The sequence below is a fragment of the Papio anubis genome, chromosome 8 (assembly GCF_008728515.1).
Source record: "Papio anubis isolate 15944 chromosome 8, Panubis1.0, whole genome shotgun sequence".
Taxonomy (NCBI): Eukaryota; Metazoa; Chordata; class Mammalia; order Primates; family Cercopithecidae; genus Papio; species Papio anubis.
Window position 1 is genome coordinate 115,158,504 of NC_044983.1, and position 21,474 is coordinate 115,179,977.

Consider the following 21,474-nt stretch of genomic DNA (forward strand, 5'->3'; position numbering starts at 1 on the left):
ATACATGGACACAGGGAGGGGAACATCACACACCGGGGCCTGTCAGGGGGTTGGGGATAGGGGAGGGATAGCATTAGGAGGAATACCTAATGTAGATGATGGGTTGATGGGTGCAGCAGACCACCATGGCACATATATACCTATGTAACAAACCTGCACGTTCTGCACCTGTATCCCAGAACTTGAAGTATAATTAAAAACAAACAAACAACAACAACAACAACAACAACAAATACCTCTGGTCTCTGGCACAGCCGGCTCTGCGTGAATTACTTTCTCTATTGCAATTCCCTGTCTTGATGAATAGACTCTTTCTAGGCAGTGGGCAAGGTGAACCCCTTGGGCAATAAATAGTGATAAACTGCTTGGAGAAGTACAGGAGAATAGCACAGAGAAGGTGGCATTTCAGTTAGTCTTTAAAATCAGGCAGGATAGCCAGGCACAGTGGCTGATGCCTGTAATTCTAGCACTTTGGGAGGTCGGTGGGAAGGTCACCTGAGGTCAGGAGTTCGAGACCAGCCTGACCAACCTGGTGAGATCCCCATCTCTACTAAAAATACAAAAACATTAGCCGGACCTGGTGGCACATGCCTGTAATCCCAGTCACCCAGGAGGCTGAGGCCTGGAGAATTGCTGGAACCCGGGAGGCAGAGGCTGCAGTGAGCTGAGATCGCGCCACTGCACTCCAGCCTGGCTGATAGAGAGAGACTCTGTCTCAAAAAATAATAAATAAATAAATAAAATTCAAGCAGGAATAATACGAATGCATATTAAAAAGCAACAATAAGCATGACAGCTAACATATTAAACTTCATAGCTGACAGTATTCTTTCACGTGTTTTATCAACTCAAGTTCATCTCCTTCTCACATTGCTGCAGACCCTTAGGAAGAGTTCATTACACCAGTGCTACTCCTAGTGTGGTTTGCTAACTGGGCATGATCTCGCCTCACTGCAGCCTCCGCCTCCCAGGTTCAAGCAATTCTCCCACCTCAGCCTCCCAAGTAGCTGGGATTACAAGCACCTGCCAACACGCCTGGCTACTTTTTATATTTTTAGTAGAGACAGGGTTTCGCCATGTTGGCCAGGCTGGTCTTGAACTCCTGGCCTCAAGTGATCTGCATGCCTCGCCCTCCAAAAGTTCCGGGATGACAGACATGAGCCACTGAGCCTGGCTTCATTTTTATTGTTGTATTTCATCAAAGTATCAGGTTTCAATGGGTTGAAAGCATACACACACACACACACACAGCTGGTTCCCCCCACCAAACCTTTGAGAAGCACTGGCCCCAAAGCACCAAAACACACAGAAGGCATGAAAGAGGTAGGTGTGGAGAGCTAGAAGAGAAAGCTCACACTTCATAGTTCCCACCTGTAATAAGTGCTTTCAGTAAATTTTATTTAATCCTCCCAATAACCCAATGGAATTGGTGTTATAATCTTAACTTTACAAAAGAGGACAGCAAATTCAGAGAAGATAATGAACTTGCCCAAATATGGCCAAGAATCAAACCAAGGTTTGTCAGAATTCTGTTTTTCTAAAATATTTATGCTGAATCAATTGCCATATCAGTGTCCTTTTCTCCTTGATCAATATCTAAAAATTACAGTTTACTGAAACCAGTTGCTCCTGGGCTCACAGTCATGGACATGTCTTCAGGATGTGGCTCACCATTTTTTCCCTAAGTTAGGAAAATGATCTGTCTTCTTACCCAGTGGAGCATGGTGTGTGTCATATGTCAAAAGGTCAAAACAATAATAGCAAACCGGTTCCCATTTCCTGTTCACATATACCTACCTATACACACACCACCCCTACACACACTTCTTGTCAGGCAAGAAAAATAAATCATGCTCTCTCACTGTCACTGGAAAAATAGCATCAGGTATTTTCCTGACTTGAATTTTCTTTTCTTTATGTTAAGGTGCTTTTTTATCTTAAACTTACAAATTTGTGTTACTGACATGGATCTTAGAAACTTTACATAATATAAATTTTAATGTTATTTCTTTTTTCTTTTTTTTTACGTGTCAGGGTCTTGCTCTGTTACATACACTGGAATGCAGTGGTGCAATCATAGCTCACTGTAACCTTGAACTCCTGGGCTCAAGTGATCCTTCCACCTCAGCCTCTCAAGTAGCTGGGACTACAGGTATGCACCACCATGCCTGGGTGTTTTTTTCTTTTTTCTTTTTTTTTTTTTTTGTAGAGACAGGGTCTTGCTATGTTGCGCAGGCTGGTATTGAACTCTTGGCCTCAAGCAATCCTCCCGCCCTAGCTTCCCAAAGAACTGGGATTATGTTATTTCATTTACACCACACAACATCCCTATGAAGTAGAAATTATTATTCCTGTTTTATCGATAGGAAAGGGAGGCTAAGAGAAATAACTAGCATAAGGTTGCAAAATTAGCAAACGACAGAACTGAGATAGAAATCGCATGTTTGACTGAGAAGCCTGTGCAAACTCTTGATATTCTATTTAGTAGTTAAAAGATTAAAATATGAGCAACAGACACCTTTTAATCTCATTAACTCTGAGACTTCTGTTCAATGATTTATCTATTTTATGCAGAATAAGGCTCTTAGAATTACAGTCACCTAGAACTATGTCTGCCTTGGTCTACATGTCTATTGTGGCCTATTTAAAAAGTTAAGAAGCTTAAATAATTTCTTTTGGCAAAAGAGTCACCTAACATCTGTCTCATGCAGAGTCAGAGCTGGTCTGCTCATGGATGCTCAAGACAACTACTCTTTTTCTGGAGTGGGGCTGAGTATGGCCTTGGGAATCTGCGGAACCAGGGTTTAAGGGCTGCCTAACTTTCTAGGCAAATTACTTCATCTTTCTATACTTAAGCTTTCTCATTTGTAAGTTGAAAACAATACCAAACTCCAGGGTTTTGTGAGGATAAGGTGTTTAGCACAATGTAAAGCACAGAATAAATGCTCAACACACATGAATACTGACATAAACATTACTTCGCCATCCTGCAGACCAACTCCAACTCTGCATGAAACAGAAAAACGAAACATTTATTTGGTACTAATCAAATTTCCTTTCATAATCTTTTATGGGTAGACAATACCATTGTATCCCCATTTTAAGAGGCAGTCTTTCAGTATTTTCAAAGCATAACTTTGAAGCCAGAATGGCCTGGGTTAGATTTCTTCTTATACTTATTATTATTATTTGAGACGGAGTCTCGCTCTTGCTGCCTAGGCTGGAGTGCAATGGCACTAACTTGGCTCACCCGAACTCGGCTCACAGCAACCTCCGCCTCCCGGGTTCGAGCGATTCTCCTGCCTCAGCCTCTCAAGTAGCTAGGATTACATGCATGCACCACCACGCCTGGCTAATTTTGTATTTTTAGTAGAGATGGGGTTTCTTCATATTGGTGAGGCTGGTCTGGAACTCCTGACCTCAGGTGATCTGCCCGCCTCGGCCTCCCAAAGTGCTGGGTTTACAGGCATGAGCCACTGTGCCCGGCTCTTCTTACACTTATTACTTGCTTGCTTTAGACAAGTAACTTCACCTCTCCAAGCCTGCATCCTGATGCAAAACAAACACCAATATCCATTTTATTATTTATTGTAATAATTAAACGAGGTAATAACATATCTGAAGTATCTTTAATGCAGCAGGTGTCAAAAAGTGGTCGCCATAATTATTTTTATTTTGTAAGGGAGGATTAAACACATTTAAATAGGACATCACAGGAGTGGAGCTGGATCCCAGGTCCGACTGATTCCTAGGCCTGCGTTCCTTATTGATTACAACATAAGACAAACAAGTCGTCTTTGGTGAGAGAGGTTGGGGAGAGAAGAATGTTTAATTTCTCCGTGCCCTGCAATGACATGTATAACCTTCACTGTTGACTATTTGGCCAGATTGTTGAATTATGTTTTGTTCTTTGGCAACTGGGGGTATGGAACGTAGAATAACAACGCCTTCACACTAGTAACCTCCAGGCTTGTCCCTAGGATTCTACAGCATGAGCTTTGTGGGTAAAGAGAAGCTCACCGAATTCAGCCTCCAGCAGCACACACAGCTCGGAAGCAGCGCCCCGCCCAGATGTTTATATTTTGCTCCATCGGCCCCGCCCCCCGACCACGAGGGGCTCTAGCTACGCCCCCAAGCTCAAGTTTCTGGGGCCGGACTAGCCCAGCGCGTCTGCCTACCCACAGGGATTCCCTCTCCAGCCAATCCGCTCAGAGCAGAGGAGCTGCCCCGAACAAAGATGGCGCGGGAGGCGTCTGTGAGGGCAGACTGATCCGAGCACCCAAACCCTCGGCGGACAGCGGAGCCAGTGGTAGCGGCACGGCCCCAACCATGGAGGAGGGCGGCAGCACTGGCAGTGCTGCCAGTGACAGCAGTACCAGCGGGAGTGGCGGGGCGCAGCAAAGGGAGCTGGAGCGCATGGCTGAGGTCTTGGTCACCGGGGAGCAGCTACGGTAAGGCAAGAGACACAGCGGGTGAGCTCACGATGGCACTGCCAACGCGTGCCCGCTGCAGTCCTGCGCGCACGCGCTCCCTGGCTCGTGGCTTGCGACTCGCGTGGGGCGCCCGGACGGCTGCAGGCGCGTGGATGGTTCTTGGTGCGCCCGCGCTTAGCGGCTGCAGCCCGGGTCCCTGAGGACTCGCCACACGGGGCTGCTTGGCAGAAGCCGACGAGCGGGTGGTGAGCGCTGCGCCCTAGCCTGGCTGCTGCAGCCCTGTGCCCGACAGACTCCCTGGCACCCACCGCGCTGTCCGTCTTCCCGTGTACCTGGACGCCGCCAGGCCTCCCGGCTGACAGCCTGCGCCTCGTCCGCCAAGAGAGCAAGAGGGGTCGGTGTGAGGTCCCGAGGAGACCCCAGCCCCTCTACTCCTTGCTAAAAGGAGCAAGACCAACGATGGCCTTCACTAGATTTTCCTTTTTGCTGACAAGTCTTCCTTCACTTCCCTGAGCCTCGGTGTTTTACATCTGTAAAACAGGGCTGATCACCACGCCTCATTTCAAGGACTTTTGTGGGGTTAAACTGAGAGAGCATTTCTGAAACCCTGCACCTATCAGTTAATTGGCACATCGTCCTCAATCATTTGGGTCCGCAAGGGGGCGTGGAGGCACCTTGTCGGGCTGCCTTGAGGCTGTGCCAACTCCCAGGGCTCGCACGTTTTGGGCAGCAGGATCCATGGGGACCCTGGCTGCTGCAAGAATTAGGACTTGAGGCGTCTCATGGAACTTGGGAACAAGCGATGACCCCCAGAGTTCCCCTTGCCATTCCCATCCCTGTATGGTCCTTCCTCTAGGGCTGTTTGGGAATAGTACTTATAGTCTAACTGGTTCTGCAGCTGCCCTTCGTGTGGTCATAAATCAGTTTGCCAGGAAAAAAGAAAACCCAGCTCTGCGGCGTTTGAGCCACAGCTTGTACTCGGGCCCCTGTTCCTTCTAGTTCTTAGCCTGAATTCCCCAGCTCGTTTTAGTGTGTCAGTGGCTGTGTTTCAGGACCTGAAAGAGTGTCTTGCAAAGGTCTCTGAAGGAAACCAATATTGGAAGTCAGAATTAACTGATTTTTAATGTTACAAAAGGCAAATTGCGCCTATCGATTCTTTGTTGATTTTTAAAAATTTGTGGTCAAAATTAATTTCCTTCATCAAGAGTACTTTCTAATGAAACCTGTCAAGCCTGTCTGTGTGAAGGGACCACCAAACAAGCTTTGTGTGAGCATGAAAGCTTTTTAATCCCCTGGGTGCAGGCAGACTGAATCTAAAAAGGAGTCAGCGAGGGGAGATGGGGAAGGGGTTGCTTTATAGGAGTTGGCTAGATAATGGATAATGGTGTAAGTTTGTGAAGTGCAGTCCAAGAAGGCGGGGGTGACTGCGTAAAGCCCTGTTGTAAAGAGTAGAGTAAGGAAGAAGAGACCTGATATCCCTTGGAGAATAAATGTTGAAGGAGCAGGAGGGTGTCTTGCTGAGAAGATTCAAAGGAGGGGCTACAAAGTAGAAGGTCATCAATATATTGTACAAGGAGAGAAGCAGAGGGGTGGAAAGAAAGTAAATCATGAGAAAGGGCTTGGCTGAAGTAATGAGGGCTGTCCCTGAAGACTTTCGGCAGCACAGCCCAGGTAAGCTGCTGGGACTGATGGGTGTCAGGGTCAGTCCAGGTAAAAGCACAGAGAGGCTGGGACGAGGGGTGCAGAGGAATAGTGAAAAAGGCATCTTTAAGATCAAGAACGGAATAGTGAGTTGTGGAGGAAGGTATTGAGGACAAAAGAGTGTACGGTTTGGGCACCACAGGGTGGACAGGCAAAACAATTTGGTTGGTAAGGCGCAGATCCTGAACTAACCTGTAAGACTTGTCTGGTTTGGGGACAGGTAAAATGGGGGAATTGTAAGGAGAGTTTGGAGGCTTTAGAAGCCCTAGCTGTAGCAGGCAAGTGATAGTAGGCTTCAGTCCCTTTAAAGCCTGCTGTGGGAAAGAAAGTTTAATTTCTCTGCTCTTCATTACTGGGCCATCTTTTTAAAAGTCTTTCGTTGGATAGGGTTACTTATTTTTCATTTATTTTACAAACATTAAATTGCATGATGGCTCTTTTTGTCCAGCAAGTACTTCTTCCTTCAAGATGCAGTTTAAATGCCTCTTCCTCGCAGTCCCCAGAGCACTTGTTATTCCCTGCTTTTCTAGAGCCTGTCTACACTGCAGCAGTTTTGAGAGCCATCCTTGTCACACAGGAGTTAGACCTGGGTTTGGATGACTGCTCCACCATTATGTAGGCAAGTGTCAGCATTAAGTTGTTTCAAGGAAGACTTTAAGCTAGATTGAATCTTGGCTTTGCTGCTTACCAGTGTGGGACCTTGGACAAGTTAGTGCACCTGTAATCCTAGCCCTTTGGGAGACCAAGGCAGGCAGATCCCTTGAAGCCTGGAGTTCAAGACTAGCCTGACCAACATGGTGAAACCTCATCTCTACTAAAAAACACAAGAATTAGCCGGGTGTGGTGGGGCACGCTTGTAATCCCAGCTACTTGGGAGGCCGAGGCGAGAGGATTGCTTGAACCTGGGAGGCAGAGGTTGCAGTGAGCCAAGATAGCGCCACTGCACTCCAGCCGCCACAACAGAGTGAGCCTCCATCTCACAAAAAAAAAAAAAAAAGAATGAAGAACGATGGGTAATAATGGAATTTACCTCATAGTGTTACTGTGAGGATTAGATGAGTTAGTGCTTAGAACAGTTTCTGATAGATAGGTAGTAAGCACCAGGTTAATATTAGCTAAGGTAGAATTCTGTGACTTTGGACAAGTAAATTCACTTCTCTGAGTCTCTGTTTCTGCGTTTGAAAAAGACAATGAAGATGAATGTATTTCATGGAGTTGTGAGAATCTGCCCCTGGGCTTCATGTATTAATGAGCATTCAACAAATAGTTCCTGGAATTAATTAGTATTATTGGTCTCTCTGCATCACTGCATGTGACTTCCAGCCAAGCAAGATCGGGCAGGAAGGATTGGGTGGTGGTGAAGAGCACAGGATATAGAACTAGGCTGCCTGGGTTCTTATTCTGCCTCCACCATTTATTCTGTAACTTTAGGACAATACGTTTAGCCTTTCTGCGCCTCAGTTTCCTCTTCTACAAAATGTTATTCTGATGATGCTTCTTCAGGAGCTCTGTGAGGATTAAATGAGATGCTACATGTAAAAGGCTTAGTAAATGTTAGCCACTTAATTCTACTTTGGAAAATTTTAATCATTGCTCTTTTTTTTTATCTCAACTGTTTTGGCACTGTAACTAGCACATAGTAACTAAATGAATATTGTAAGTATTCAATCTACTTCTGTTAGTACAGAGCAATATAATAGTCAGAATTTAGGAATTAAAGTGGTCGTATGCCTGGTTTCCTAGTTATTGGAGGATTGGAAGTTCAGTCATTATTGTCACTTTCACAGAGTTCTTCTGTCTGCAGCTACCCTCTCACTGCAGGGTTGTAAGTGCTTTGCAATGTCCAGGCCTCTTGCCTCTAAGTGCTTCACACACTCTCAGTTCCCCTCTGCTTTCTCTCATTTTGCATTACTTTCTGGGTCATCAAAGATGAGGTAGAGGTGATAAGAGGAAACCAAGGACTAGGATTTGAAATAAAAATTTGGCCTCTAGACCCAGTTCTATCAATTTCTTTTTCTTTCTCTAATTGTAGCTATGCCCCCTTGAGCAAGTCACTTAACCTCTCTAGTCCTAAGCGTCCTTCCCTACAGAATGGGAATAATAATATCTTCTCACATTAGATTTGTGGTATTGATCAAATAGGGTACAACATGGGAAGAAACTTTGTAAAATAAATCAATAAAGCAAGAAGAGTGTTGTTATGACTATTGTAACCTCCAGATGTGAAATTCGGGGCTGGTTCCACAATCCTGACACTTTATTTGTTGTTTGTTGTTTGTTTTTTTGAGATGGAGTTTCGCTCTTGTTGCCCAGGCTGGAGTGCAATGGCGCGATCTGGGCTCACTGCAACCTCCGCCTCCAGGGTTCAAACGATTCTCCTGCCCCAGACTCCCGAGTAGCTGGGATTACAGGCATGCGCCAACATGTCCTCTTTTGTATTTTTTTTATTTATTTTTCTGGAGGCACAAGAATCGCTTGAACCCAGGAGGCAGAGGTTGCGGTTAATTTTGTAATTTATTTATTTATTTATTTATAGTAGAGACTGGGTTTCTCCATGTTGGTCAGGTTGGCCTCCAACTCCCGACCTCAGGTGATCCGCTCACCTCGTCCTCCCAAAGTGCTGAGATTACAGACATTAGCCACTGCAGCCAGCCAATCCTGACACTTTTTTTTTTTTTTTTTTTTTTTGAGATGGAGTCTTGCTCTGTCACCAGGCTGGAGTACAGTGGCGCAATCTTGGCTCACTGCAACCTCTGCCTCCCGGGTTCAAGCAATTCTCCTGCCTCAGCCTCCCAAGTAGCTGGGACTACAGGTGCGTACCACCACGCCCAGCTAATTTTTTTTTTTTTTTTTTTTGTATTTTAGTAGAGACGGGGTTTCACCCTGTTGACCAGAATGGTCTCGATTTCTTGACTTCGTGATCCACCCGCCTTAGTCTCCCAAAGTGCTGGAATTATAGGTGTGAGCCACCGTACCTGGCCAGTCCTGTCACTTTAAAGGGCAGTTGGTTGTATAAGGACAAGAAATTAACTAACAGACCTAAAAATGTCTCTTGCTTCCTTTTTCAGCTTAACTGCAGGACCCATTTGTTCAATTTTCTTCATATTTTTCCCTTGTCATAAAAGATTTTACTTCCTTCCCCCAATGTCTTTCTGGTTTTGCATCTTAAAGATGCATTTGGGGCTGGGCATGGTGGCTTAACACCTGTAATCCCAGCACTTTGGGAGGCCGAGGTGGGCAGATCACCTGAGTTCGGGAGTTCGAGACCAGCCTGACCAACATGGAGAAACCCTATCTCTACTAAAAATACAAAATTAGCCAGGCGTGGTGGCACATGCCTGTAATTTCAGCTACTTGGGAGGCTAAGGCAGGAGAATTGCTTGAACCCAGGAGGCAGAGGTTGCAGTGAGCCGAGATCGCGCCATTGCACTCCAGCCTAGGCAACAAGAGTGAAACTCCGTCTCAAAAAAAAAATGATGCATTTGGACACTACTTCACAGCCCCCAGCATGGGTATAACAGAAAAGACAGTCACAAGTGTTTGTGAGAATGTGGAGAAATTAGAACCCCTACATACTGCTTGGTGGGAATGTAAAATGGTACAGCCACTTTGGAAAAAAATTTGGCAGCTCCTCAAATAGTAAACATAGAGTTATCATATGACCTAGAAATTCTGCTTCTAAGTATATACCTAGGAGAAATGAGAAAACATGTCTACATAAAAACTTGTACACAAATGTTCACAGCAGTATTATTCATAATCATAAAAAACAGGGCTGGGTGCAGTGGCTAACGCCTGTCAATCCCAGAAATTTGGGAGGCTGAGGTGGGTGGATCACCTGAAGTCAGGAGTTCCAGACCAGCCTAGACAACGTGGAGAAACCCTGTCTCTACTAAAAATACAAAAATTATCTGGGCATGGTGGTGCATGCCTGTAGTCCCATCTACTCAGGAGGCTGAGGCACAAGAATCGCTTTAACCCAGAAGGCAGAGGTTGCAGTAAGCTGAGATTGCACCATAACACTCCAGCCTGGGTAACAGAGCAAGATTCTGTCTCAAATAAATAAATAATCAAGGGGCCGCGCATGGGGGTTCATGCCTGTAACCAGCACTTTGGGAGGCTGAGGTGGGCAGATCACTTGAGGTCGGGAGTTCGAGACCAGACTGACCAACATGGAGAAACCCTGTCTCTACTAAAAATACAAAATTATCTGGGCATGGTGGCGCATGCCTGTAATCCCAACTACTCAGGAGACTGAGGCAGGAGAGGTTGGCAGGCGGAGGTTGCAGTGAGCTGAGATGGTGCCATTGCACTCCAGCCTGGGCAACAAGAGCAAAACTCCATCTCAAAAATAAATAAATAAATGATCAAAAACAGAAACAGCTCAAATATCTATTAACTGATAAATGGATAAACGAAATGTGATGTGTCCATATAATGGAATATTATTCAGCAATAAAAAGGATTGGCCATATAATGCAATGACATTTATTTATTTATTTATTTATTTATCTGGGATGGAATCTCACTCCGCAGTGGCTCACGCCTGTAATCCCAGCACTTTGGTAGACTGGGGCAGGTGAATCACGAGGTCAGGCGTTCAAGACCAGCCTGAGCAAGATGGTGAAACCTCATCTCTACTAAAAATACAAAAATTAGCCGGGTGAGGTGGCAGGTGCCTGTAGTCCCAGCTACTTGGGAGGCTGAGGCAGGAGAATTGCTTGAACCCAGACGGCAGAGGTTGCAGTGAGCCGAGATCACACCACTGTACTCCAGCCTGGGTGACAGAGCAAGACTCTGTCTAGAATAGAATAGAATAGAATAGAATAGAATAGAATAGAATAGAATAATCCAACAATATCACTATTCTCTTTCTAGCAATGGTAGCAATTATAATAATAACAATAACACTTACATGGCACCTATTACCTGCTAAGGACTCTTCTAAGCACTTTATGTGTAGTAATGCCTTTAATCTTTATAGCAACTCTGTATAGTAGATTCCTTTATTACTTTTATTTCATAGATTTAAAAATTGAGGAAAAGATCATTTAAACCAACAGGCCGTAGATTTTTCAGCCAGAAAATTATGGGAGAGTTGAGAGCTTCTGCTCTTAAGCTACAATAGTGTTCCCAACTAGTGACTTAGAGGGTTAAAAAAAATGAAACACTAAAACAACTTTAAAACAGAATCATGTATATGAGAATATCACATTGCAGTGTGACAACTTTGGTAAACAAAAAAGTAGACAAGTAGCTTTTCCATTCTGTTAGGGAAAATCTAATTTTTTCCTGTATTTATATTTCGACAAGTTAGGATTGTTACTTTCTCTACTAAATATTAAACTCAATCTTTCTTGACATGTGGTTTTGAAAAGTGAATTTGGACTCCACTGATTCAGAATTTGCAACCATTTTAATAGGAAGATAAATTGCAGTTCTATTTTGCCATCTGTGAGAATGGGAGTAGGGTAGGGAAGAGAATTAAGAATGTATAATAAAGAGAATGCTTAAATAGAGAGAAAATGCGTTAATCATCAATTTCACTTTAATTCATTTAATTTCATTAATTCATAATTAATTTCACTTTTACTCCTCTACCAAGATGAAATGTGCTAATTACAACAATCTTACCCAATCACTAAGGCTGACTTCCCAAAAGCAACTTACTAGGCTATGAGTTTAGTTAGCTAAATTGGAGGAAATGCAGTTCTTTCAAATTGTTTGTCACCTTTGCCTTTTTTCTATAACAGGCTGTCTTTCAGGGTCTTACAGGCTTGATATTGTCTTTTTAATAAAAACGTCCTTAATAAATATTGAATTGCTTTCCTGAATTTATTTTGCAAATGTTAATGCAGTTTTCAGAGAAAAGGTAAAATCAGCCCAGCTGTGGTGGGTCAGGCCTGCAATCCTAGCACTCTGGGAGGCCAAGGTGGGCAGATCACTTGAAGTCAGAAGTTCCAGACCAGCCTGGCCAACATAGTGAAATCCCGTCTCTGCTAAAAATACCACAAAAATTAGCTGGGCATGGTAGTGCGTGCTTGCAGTCCCAGCTACTTGGGAGGCTGAGGCAGGATAATCGCTTGAACCAGGAAGGCAGAGGTTGCAGTGAGCCAATATGGCACCACTGCACTCCAGCCTGGGAGACACAGTGAGACTGTGTCTCAAAAAAAAAAAAAAAAAAAAAAAAGGAAAAATCAGCCATTGAACCAAAGATCAAGCTTTAATAAATCAAATCTGAGATAACAAATTTAGAGCATACACAACAGGAAAAGGGGAAATAATTCATTTTATTCAAACAGGAACCTAAGGAACTTTACAGTTGGTATAGGAATATCTTAGGGGGTGTCCCCTTAGAAGCTAGGACTGAAATTTTCTTCTCCTAAACAGCAGAGAGAGATCCTGGAGTCAGGAAATTACTGCCTATACAGATTTTTAAAAAAGAAGGCTTTAGGAAGTGAAGAGTCCCTGTATTTGGAGTCAATGGTCAAGAGCCTAATTCATGTAGGGTGTTTATTCTATTTTAATTAATTTATGTATTTTTGAGACAGGGTCTCACTCTGTCACCCAGGTGGAGTGCAGTGGTACAATCTTGGTTCACTGCAACCTCTGCCTCCTAGGTTCAAGTGATTCTCCTGCCTCAGCCTCCTGAGTAGCTGGGATTACAGGCATGCGCCACCACGCTTGGCTAATTTTTTTATTTTTAGTAGAGATGGGGTTTCTCCATGTTGGCCAGGCTTGTCTCAAACTCCTGACCTCAGGTGTTCTACCCACCTTGGCTTCCCAAAATGCTAGGATTACAGGGATTAGCCACTGTGCTCGGCCTTGTAATTACTTTTCTAAAAGCCCATTGCTGATACAAGTTATGGCTTCCATCAGCTTTGGAATCAATAAACCTGAAAATAAGTTAAATAAACCTCAAGAAAAGAGACTGCAAGATGAAGGAAGGTCATTCTTCTGTCCTGTTCTGTTATTTCTTTCTTTTTTAATTTTAGAAAAAAATACATTGCTGTATCTCTCTCTCTCTCTCTCTCTCTCTCTCTCTCTTTTAGACAGGGTTTCACTCTTGTCGCCCAGGTGCAGTGGCATGATCTTGGCTCACTTCAACCTCTGGGTCCCTGGCTGTAGTGATGCTTCCACCTCAACCTCCCAAGTATCTGAGACTCAGGCATGCACCACCACACCTGGTTAATTTTTGTATTTTTTATAGAGACAGGATCTCGCCATGTTTCCCAGGCTGATCTCAAACTCCTGGATTCCAGTAATCCTCCCACCTCAGCCTCCCAAAGTGCTGATATTAGAGGCCACCAGCACCAGCTTCCTGTCCTGTTCTTTCTAGTTTTCATTTGAGTCAGGAGTTCATTTCTCCTTCATTGGTGGCTCTTAAATGGTTGGTTTCTGTGAGTTTAGTGATTAGGAAATGATGAAGGAAAGAACAAGCAGTCCTTTCTACACCGTAATTATACTTTTCCATGCTCCATTATCTACCAAGGAGAAGTGGGTACCAAATCTGAGATCCTTGTTCTAGTATTATCGGCCTTAACTAAACTTAGAAGTTTATGTCAGTGATTTTTTCTATGTATCATTAGATACATGGGGGACATAGTGAAGATGGAGTAGGGGAGAGGATTTAGTGGTACATACAGCATGCTTGCAAGCTGGTACCTTCAGGATCAACTTGAGCTGTTTTCATCAGGGCTGGCTGCGGAGAATCACTTTTTGGTAGCTTTAAAAATATTTGTGAGGTTGGATGGGGAGGTGAGGAGAGAAAACACACCCGGCAGTGTGAGACAAGATATGGTTTAGGGCCAGACGCAGTGGCTCACGCCTGTAATCCTGGCACTTTGGGAGGCCGAGGCAGGTAGATCATGAGGTCGGAGATGGAGACCATCCTGGCTAACATGGTGAAACCCTGTCTCTACTAAAAATACAAAAAAGTTAGCCGGGTGTGGTGGTGGATGCCTGTAGTCCCAGCTACTTGGGAGACTGAGGCAGGAGAATGGCATGAACCCGGGAGGCAGAGCTTGCAGTGAGCCGAGAAAAAGAAAAAAATGATATGCTTTAGTATTCCCACTTTTCAGATAACAGCTGTTGCTAGGGTGTGGCAAAAGGGAACAAATGTCACAGCCTGTAGCTTGGGGAAGCCCATGGCAGCTGCAGAGAAGGTAGGTAGCAGCTGAGGGAGGCTCAAGGTTCAAGTCTTTCCCCTATAATCCTCAGGCTGCTAGTTATAGATCTGTTTGTTTATGTTTGTTTACTTTGATCCTTGTGTCCTCCTATCTCCCTGCAATACTTTTACCTACAGATTTTGGGTTCTGATATTTACCCAGAAGCTCCCTTTATTGAGCAAGCCTTGGGCCAGTACCTATCTATATCTTGGCCTTGTTTAGATCATCCAACTCTATGAAGCTCCCCTTTGAGTGGTGAAACTGTTACAGCTATAGAGAACCGAACCTTGTCCTTTGTGTGCAGAGCACGCAGGATTCAGAAGGACTAGTCCTAGCACAGTACGCTCAGTAGCTACTCTGACCTTGACTAAAGGTGTAAGAAACAAATGAACATTTTCATGGCCGTTGTCTCATTGCATACCACCCTAGTTTCATGAGAGTTAAGTTAGAGTTAGAGTGAGATGAAGTTTCTCTGTCGCCCAGACTGGAGAGCAGTGGCACGATCTTGGCTCATTGCAACCTCTGGCTCCCAGATTCAAGTGATTCCCCTGCCTCATCCTCCCCAGTAGCTGGGACTACAGGCGCACACCACCACACCTCACTAATTTCTGTATTTTCAGTAGAGATGGGGTTTCACCATATTGGCTAGGATGGTCTCGAACTCCTGACCTCAAATGATCTGCCCGCCTCGGCCTCCCAAAGTGCTAGGATTACAGGTATGAGCCACTGCACCTGGCCAGTTGCATTTTATTATGTATGAAGTTTGGCTAACATCTAACAAATATTGAAATTCTGGAGGAATACTGTGTGAGTGGTGAGTGGTGTCCGAAAGCAAAGAAGATAGTGTAGAGGGGGAACAGTGTAGAAATAAAGAATTATGTGCTGGTTTAAGAACAACCAATACGTGAAAAGGCAATTTGCAAAGAAAACAAATACTTTTAGAGGATTGGCTTTTTTTTTTTTTTCATGTTGAAGGATTGAGCACATATTTCTATCGAGGATCTTGAGTTAGTTTGCTACTTAAAATGCAAGTTCTTTATACAAATAAGGTTTGTGTCCTATTTCCAAACACATACAATGAGGGTATTAAAGAGGGAATTCCTTTTTTTGTTTTTCTTTTTTGGAGACAGAGTCTCTGTCACCCAGGCTGGAGTGTGGTGGCGTGATTGCAACCTCTGCTTCCAGGGTTCAAGCTCACTGCAACCTTCACTTCCAGGGTTCAAGCTCACTGCAACCTCCGCTTCTAGGGTTCAAGCAATTCTCGTGCCTCAGCCTCCTGAGTAACTGGGACTACAGGCATGCACCACCATGCCCAGCTAATTTTTTGTATTTTAGTAGAGATGAGATTTTACCACGTTGTCCAGGCTGGTCTCGAACTTTTGAGCTCAGGCAATCGATCCATCTTGAATTACAGGCATGAGCTACCTTTCCTGGCCTGAATTTCTTGATTTGAAGAACTATTGTTTTGCTTCTTAGTTTCTTTCTCATTTCCCAGGAGAAAAGGAGAATGGGGTAACCTTGGACCCTCTTTTCACTGAATTTTTTTAAAGCGCTACTTATTTTTTACTCTTTCACTTTTCTGTATATGAAAGTGACGTACACAGAATATATTCACTGCAAAAAGTGGGGTTTATTCCCTGTAGTGGTATATGACTGTGTTTTACATTGAAGTGTGAAATGCCCCTTAATCATCTTAAGTTATAGTGTGGTTGAAAAATAAGACTTTACCAAAGCTCTTTCTATTTTGTTCTGAGGAACTGATAATAATAAAACTGTTTAGGGATGTGGTTTTGAGGGAATTACCTAATGTATGACTCTGATTCATTTTCCTTCACATTGCCGATCACATTCTACAAACCAGTCATCAATAAAATAAATTCTAACAGTAGAAACAAATTCTACTGTTATACAGTGAGCATAGCCTAGATCGTCATGAGAAAGGATTAGCAGGCCTTGACGCCATGATAAGGAACATTTTTTTCTATTGCCATACTTGAAGAGCCAGAAGCCATCACATAATATTTAAGGACATCCAAGTATAAGCAATAGGAGTAAGCTAGAGCTTTTTCCTCTAACTTTGTATTATGAAAAGTTTCAAATGTACAGAAAAGTTTAAAGAATTTTACAGTGAACACTCATGTCCACCACTTAAGATTCCACAATTAACATTTCACTGTGTTGCTTTATCATATAACTATCTATCTAGCTGTCCCTCTATCCATCCATCAATTAACTCATCTTTTTTTGGAAAGTATTTCAGAGTACATTGTAGACAATAATACACTTTTCCTAAAACCTTCAGCCATCAGTGTACTGACTAGTATTCACTATTTGCTTTTGGTTCTTTTTTTCAGAGATAAAATGTATATAGAATAAAATATACCATTTGATGAATATTGACTAAGGAAATTGTACATCTATGCAATCCAAATCCCTATCCAGATATTTTTTAATACTCTTGACTGCAAGAAACAGACAATCAATTTAAACTTATTGCCTCCGATAAGTGGAAGTCCAGGAGATACAATGCCTTAAAATTTAATTCGTTCTCTGCAATTCTTTTGGTTCTCTTTTGTAACTCCTTCATGAGCCAGCTTTTTTATTGGTTGGCTTCATCTTCCAGCCAGTGGTAGAACAGGAATTTCAGGCCTCATATGGCTTATAATAATGTCCAGGAGAAAGAGAAGCATTTCCACTCAGGATTCCAATCACAAGTCCTGAGGTTTGCCCTAATTGCGCTGGTTAGGTCACATGCCTATTCCTGAGTCGGTGGGATTGTAGCCAGGGGAGAGGAACGACACTAGCCAAGGAGGCATCTCCCCCAATACATACACACAGACACACATATATACACACAGACACACACACAGACACACAGAGAAACATACACAGACACACACACACAGACACACAGACACACATATATACACACATGTACACACACAGACACACAGAGACACACACACAGACACACACACACACAGACACACACATACATGCAGACACACACACACACACACACAGACACATATAGGAGTCATTCCACGATTCACGCACAACCCTATGCTACCACTTCCAGAAAAATTGCGCTGGTTAATATAATTTTCTGCTATTTTGAGAAAGGGAAAATCCCACTAGTATATGTTGTTTTGAGAAACAGAAGAATAGTGTAACAAATTAGAAAATACTCCAGTGAAAAGACAATTTTTTATTTCTTTGCAAATGTAAAACTGCGATGCAGGAGGTCAACACTGTGATAGTAATCCTTAAACTTATAATAGACAACTATATTTCAGCTAATTTTATGAGAATTTCTGTTAAACAAACCTTATTTTTGGCAAATGATACCATTTCTTCACTTGCTCAGCTCGTATTTACTCAGTGCCTGTTATTTGTCAGGCATCTCAGTACTTGCTGTGAGAGATACAAAGTGAAATAAGAGGTTTTTATTCTTGAGCAGCTCAAAATATATCCTGCCCTGTTTTACTAAGTGTGTGTACTAAGTGGAATTCATGACCTAAAACCACATTATATTAAAGACTATGGAGAAATGGTTATGTGCTTTTACCAGTTATTCGTCTTCTCTTCTCTCTTCTCTCTTCTTCTTCCTCCTCCTCCTCCTCCTCCTCTCCTCTCCTCTCCTCTCCTCTCCTCTTCTTTTCTTTTCTTTTCTTTTCTTTCTGGAGTTTTACTCACTCTGTCTCCTGGGCTGGAGAACAGTGGTGTAATCTCAGCTCACTGTAACCTCCACCTCCAGGGTTCAAATGATTCTCCTGCTTCAGTCTACCAAGTACCTGGGATTGCAGGCATGTAACACCACACCCAGCTAATTTTTTCATTTTTAGTAGAGATGGGGGTTTCACCATGTTGGCCAGGCTGGTCTCCAACCCCTAACCTGACCTCAAGTGATCCACCTGCCTCAGCCTCCCAAAGTGCTAGGATTACAGGTGTGAGCCACCGCGGCTGTTTTTGTTTTTACTTTCTTTGTTTTGCTTTTTGGATCCATGATCTTGCTCTGTCACCCGGGCTGGATTGCAGGGGCATGATCACAGCACACTGCAGCCTTAACCTCACCCACTCAAGTGATCCTCCCACCTCAGCCTCTGCATAGCTGGGACTACAGGTGTGTGCCACCACAACTGGCTAATTTTTTTTATTTTTAGTAGAGCCAGCATCTCACTGTATTGCTCAGGCTGTTCTCAAATCCTGGGCTCAAGTAATCCTCCCACCTTGGCGTCCCAAAGTATTGGGATTACAGAGCTGAACCACTGTACTGGGCCTCAGTTATTTTTATTTTTTTACTATAGTAATTAATTTAAAATGTTATTTGTTTTATTAGAAAGAGAACACAACATCATATTTTTCTCCTTCTAGGAGAAACACCTCCTCCAAATAGGATAACCAAATGGTATCACACTCATAGGTAACATTGTTTGTTCTGAAATTATACTGCATCCTTAGAATTATGATCCTATACTATTAGAATTGTCATACATCAAGCCCTCTCCTTCCCTCCTTTTAGCTCCTGACTTAGCAGAAGTGTCAAAAAGCTATAGAAAAGATTGGATTGTACATTTTGAAGCCAAAAGTTGACTCAACAGTGGCATAAAGGGCTCTGTCTTCCTGTTGAATTCTGGGCAGGATTTTTCTCAGTGCCTCATCACTGGTTTGATTAACAGTCAACAATCAACAATCTTGATTAATAAACAAGAATTCTTTATCCAAGGCCGGCACGGTGGCTCATGCCTGTAATCCCAGCACTTTGGGAGGCCAAGGCTGGCAGATGGCTTGAGGCCAGGAGTTCGAGAGCAGCCTGGCCAATATGGTGAAACCCCACCTCTACTAAAAATATAAAAATTAGCCGGATGTGGTGGCGTGTGCCTGTAATCCCAGCTACTCGGGAGGCTGAGGCAGAAGACTTGCTTGAACCTAGGAGGTGGAGGTTGCAGTGAGCAGAGATTGTGCCATTGCATTCCAGCCTGGGTGACAGAGTGAGACTCTGTCTCAAAAAAAAAAAAAAAAAAAAGAATTCATCTGTTCATTTGTATTTGTCCTGAGGCAAAATCAATTTTATGAAGGGGTTTATATCACATAGGAGTGGGAGTTGGGAGGATGCCTGGGCGGAAAAGGGCAAAAAAGCACATATTATGGAAATCTCATGTCTCATGCACTATTCATATAATGAATTTATTTAAAAATTTTTACATAATAACTTTAATAAATATATTGATAATTCAATAGATATAAAAACTGAGAAATATTAAAATGAAGTCATTCAAAATCTAAGGGTGGAGGAGTTGGGGAGTATTGATGATGTTATCAGGCATTCTTGGCAAAGAAGGACACTTAAAAAAGGAAGTCATGCTTTAACACAAGGGAAGATTACTGTCTTAGAAACTTCCACAGAAGCTGGGTGCGGTGACTCACGTCTGTGATATCAGCACTTTGGGAGGCTGAGGTGAGAAGGTGGGAAGATGGCTTGAGCCTAGGAGTTTCAGACCAGCCTGGGCAACATCGGGAGACCCCATCTCTACAGAAGTTTTAAAAATTAGGTGTGTTAGTGCACACCTGTGATCTGAGCTACTCGGGAGGCTAAGGTGGGAGGATCACTTCAGCCCAGGAGGTCGAGACTGCAGTGAGCCATGTTCGGGCTACTGCACTCCAGCCTGGGTGACAGAGCGAGAGCTTATCTCAGAAAGAAAAAGAGAAGAGAGGAGAGGGGAGGGGAGGAAGGAAGGGGAGGGGAGGGAGGAGAGGGAAGAGGAGAGGAGTAGAGAAGGGAAAGGAAAAACTCCTGCAGGGCAAGGGGGCTTAAGACTGATAAACCTCGGATGAGTGATAAAGAGCCTACGTTGCGGGAAACAGGCCAGAATTGACCCTTTAGTTTCTGGGTTGCCCTCTGACCTAACAGGCTTGTGGCAGTAGCTCAGTACAGTATGAAGATCTTCTCATGACTTTTAGATGATTTGGGACAAAAAGTTAGCGATGATGATAATCATTGTAGAGGAGGGTGATCAAGGTGTCTTTTTTGTTGTTTTGTTTTTTAGATGGAGTCTCACTCTGTTGCCCAGGCTGGAGGGCAGTGATGCAATCTTGGCTCACTGGAACATCCGCCTCCTGGGTTCAAGTGATTCTCGTGCCTCAGCCTCCTGAGTAACTGGGATTACAGGCATGGGCCACCATGCCCAGCTAATTTTTGTATTTCGGGTAGAGACAAGGTTTCACCATGTTGGCCGGGCTCATCTCGAGCTCCTGACCTCAAGTGGTGATCCACCCACCTTGACCTCCCAAAGTGCTGGGATTACAGGTGTGAGCCGTCACACCTGGCAAGGTGTCCATTTTTATATGAATTTTTTTTTTTTTTTTTTTTTTGAGACAAAGTCTCACTCTGACACCCAGGCTGGAGTGCAGTGGCATGATCTTGGCTCACTGCAACCTCCACCTACCAGGTTCAAGTGATTCTCCTGCCTCAGCCTCCCAAGTAGCTGGGATTACAGGTGCCTGCCACCACACCCAGCTACTTTTTATATTTTTAGTAGAGATGGGGTTTCACCATGTTGGCCAGGCTGGTCTTGACCTCCTGACCTCAGATGATCCACCTACCTCGGCCTCCCAAAGTGCTGGGATTACAGGCATGAGCCACCGTGCCTGGCCTATATGTGAGTTTTGAAGAAATGCAACAATTCAGTCATTTGTTAAATAATAGTAATAGCAATGTGTCATGTCCTATTTTATGCTTTTATATGTACATTATTTCCTTGAATTCTTATAATAATTTTATTATTTCCATTTTAAAATGCTCATATCTTGGTTTCAAGATATGAGCAACTTGCCACAGTCACATATGTGGTAAGTATGGGGGCTTGGTTTATTGGTTTTGAATCCAGGCCTCTCAGAATACATACATACAGCTGTGGAAGTAGCCCTGTAAAATATCAAGAAGTAAGGCTTATTCTCTTTGCCTTCAGCTCACCATCTAAGCAGGATGGGAAGGGGGAAAAGACGTATGCATTTAGGTACTAATTCAAAAGGGCAGTATATAGAATTGTTTAAACAATAATGGGGATTTCTTTTTTTTTTGAGATGGAGTCTCACTCTGTCAGCCAGGCTGGAGTGCAGTGGCACGATCTCAGCTTACTGCAACCTCCGCCTCCCAGGTTCATACCATTCTC

General features: G+C 43.5%; 1 protein-coding gene across 2 annotated transcripts in view; it reads left to right on the forward strand.

Annotated features, from left to right (window-relative positions):
- The first annotated feature begins 4,144 nt into the window (after positions 1-4,144).
- The window catches only part of DEPTOR (DEP domain containing MTOR interacting protein), a 183,984-nt gene continuing 166,654 nt past the window's right edge, over positions 4,145-21,474 (forward strand). For both annotated transcript variants that reach the window (XM_031669716.1, XM_031669717.1), the window contains exon 1: positions 4,145-4,451. In XM_031669716.1, coding sequence (XP_031525576.1) covers positions 4,330-4,451 — 122 coding nt within the window. In that variant the 5' untranslated portion in view covers positions 4,145-4,329. The remainder of the gene's footprint in view (positions 4,452-21,474) is intronic.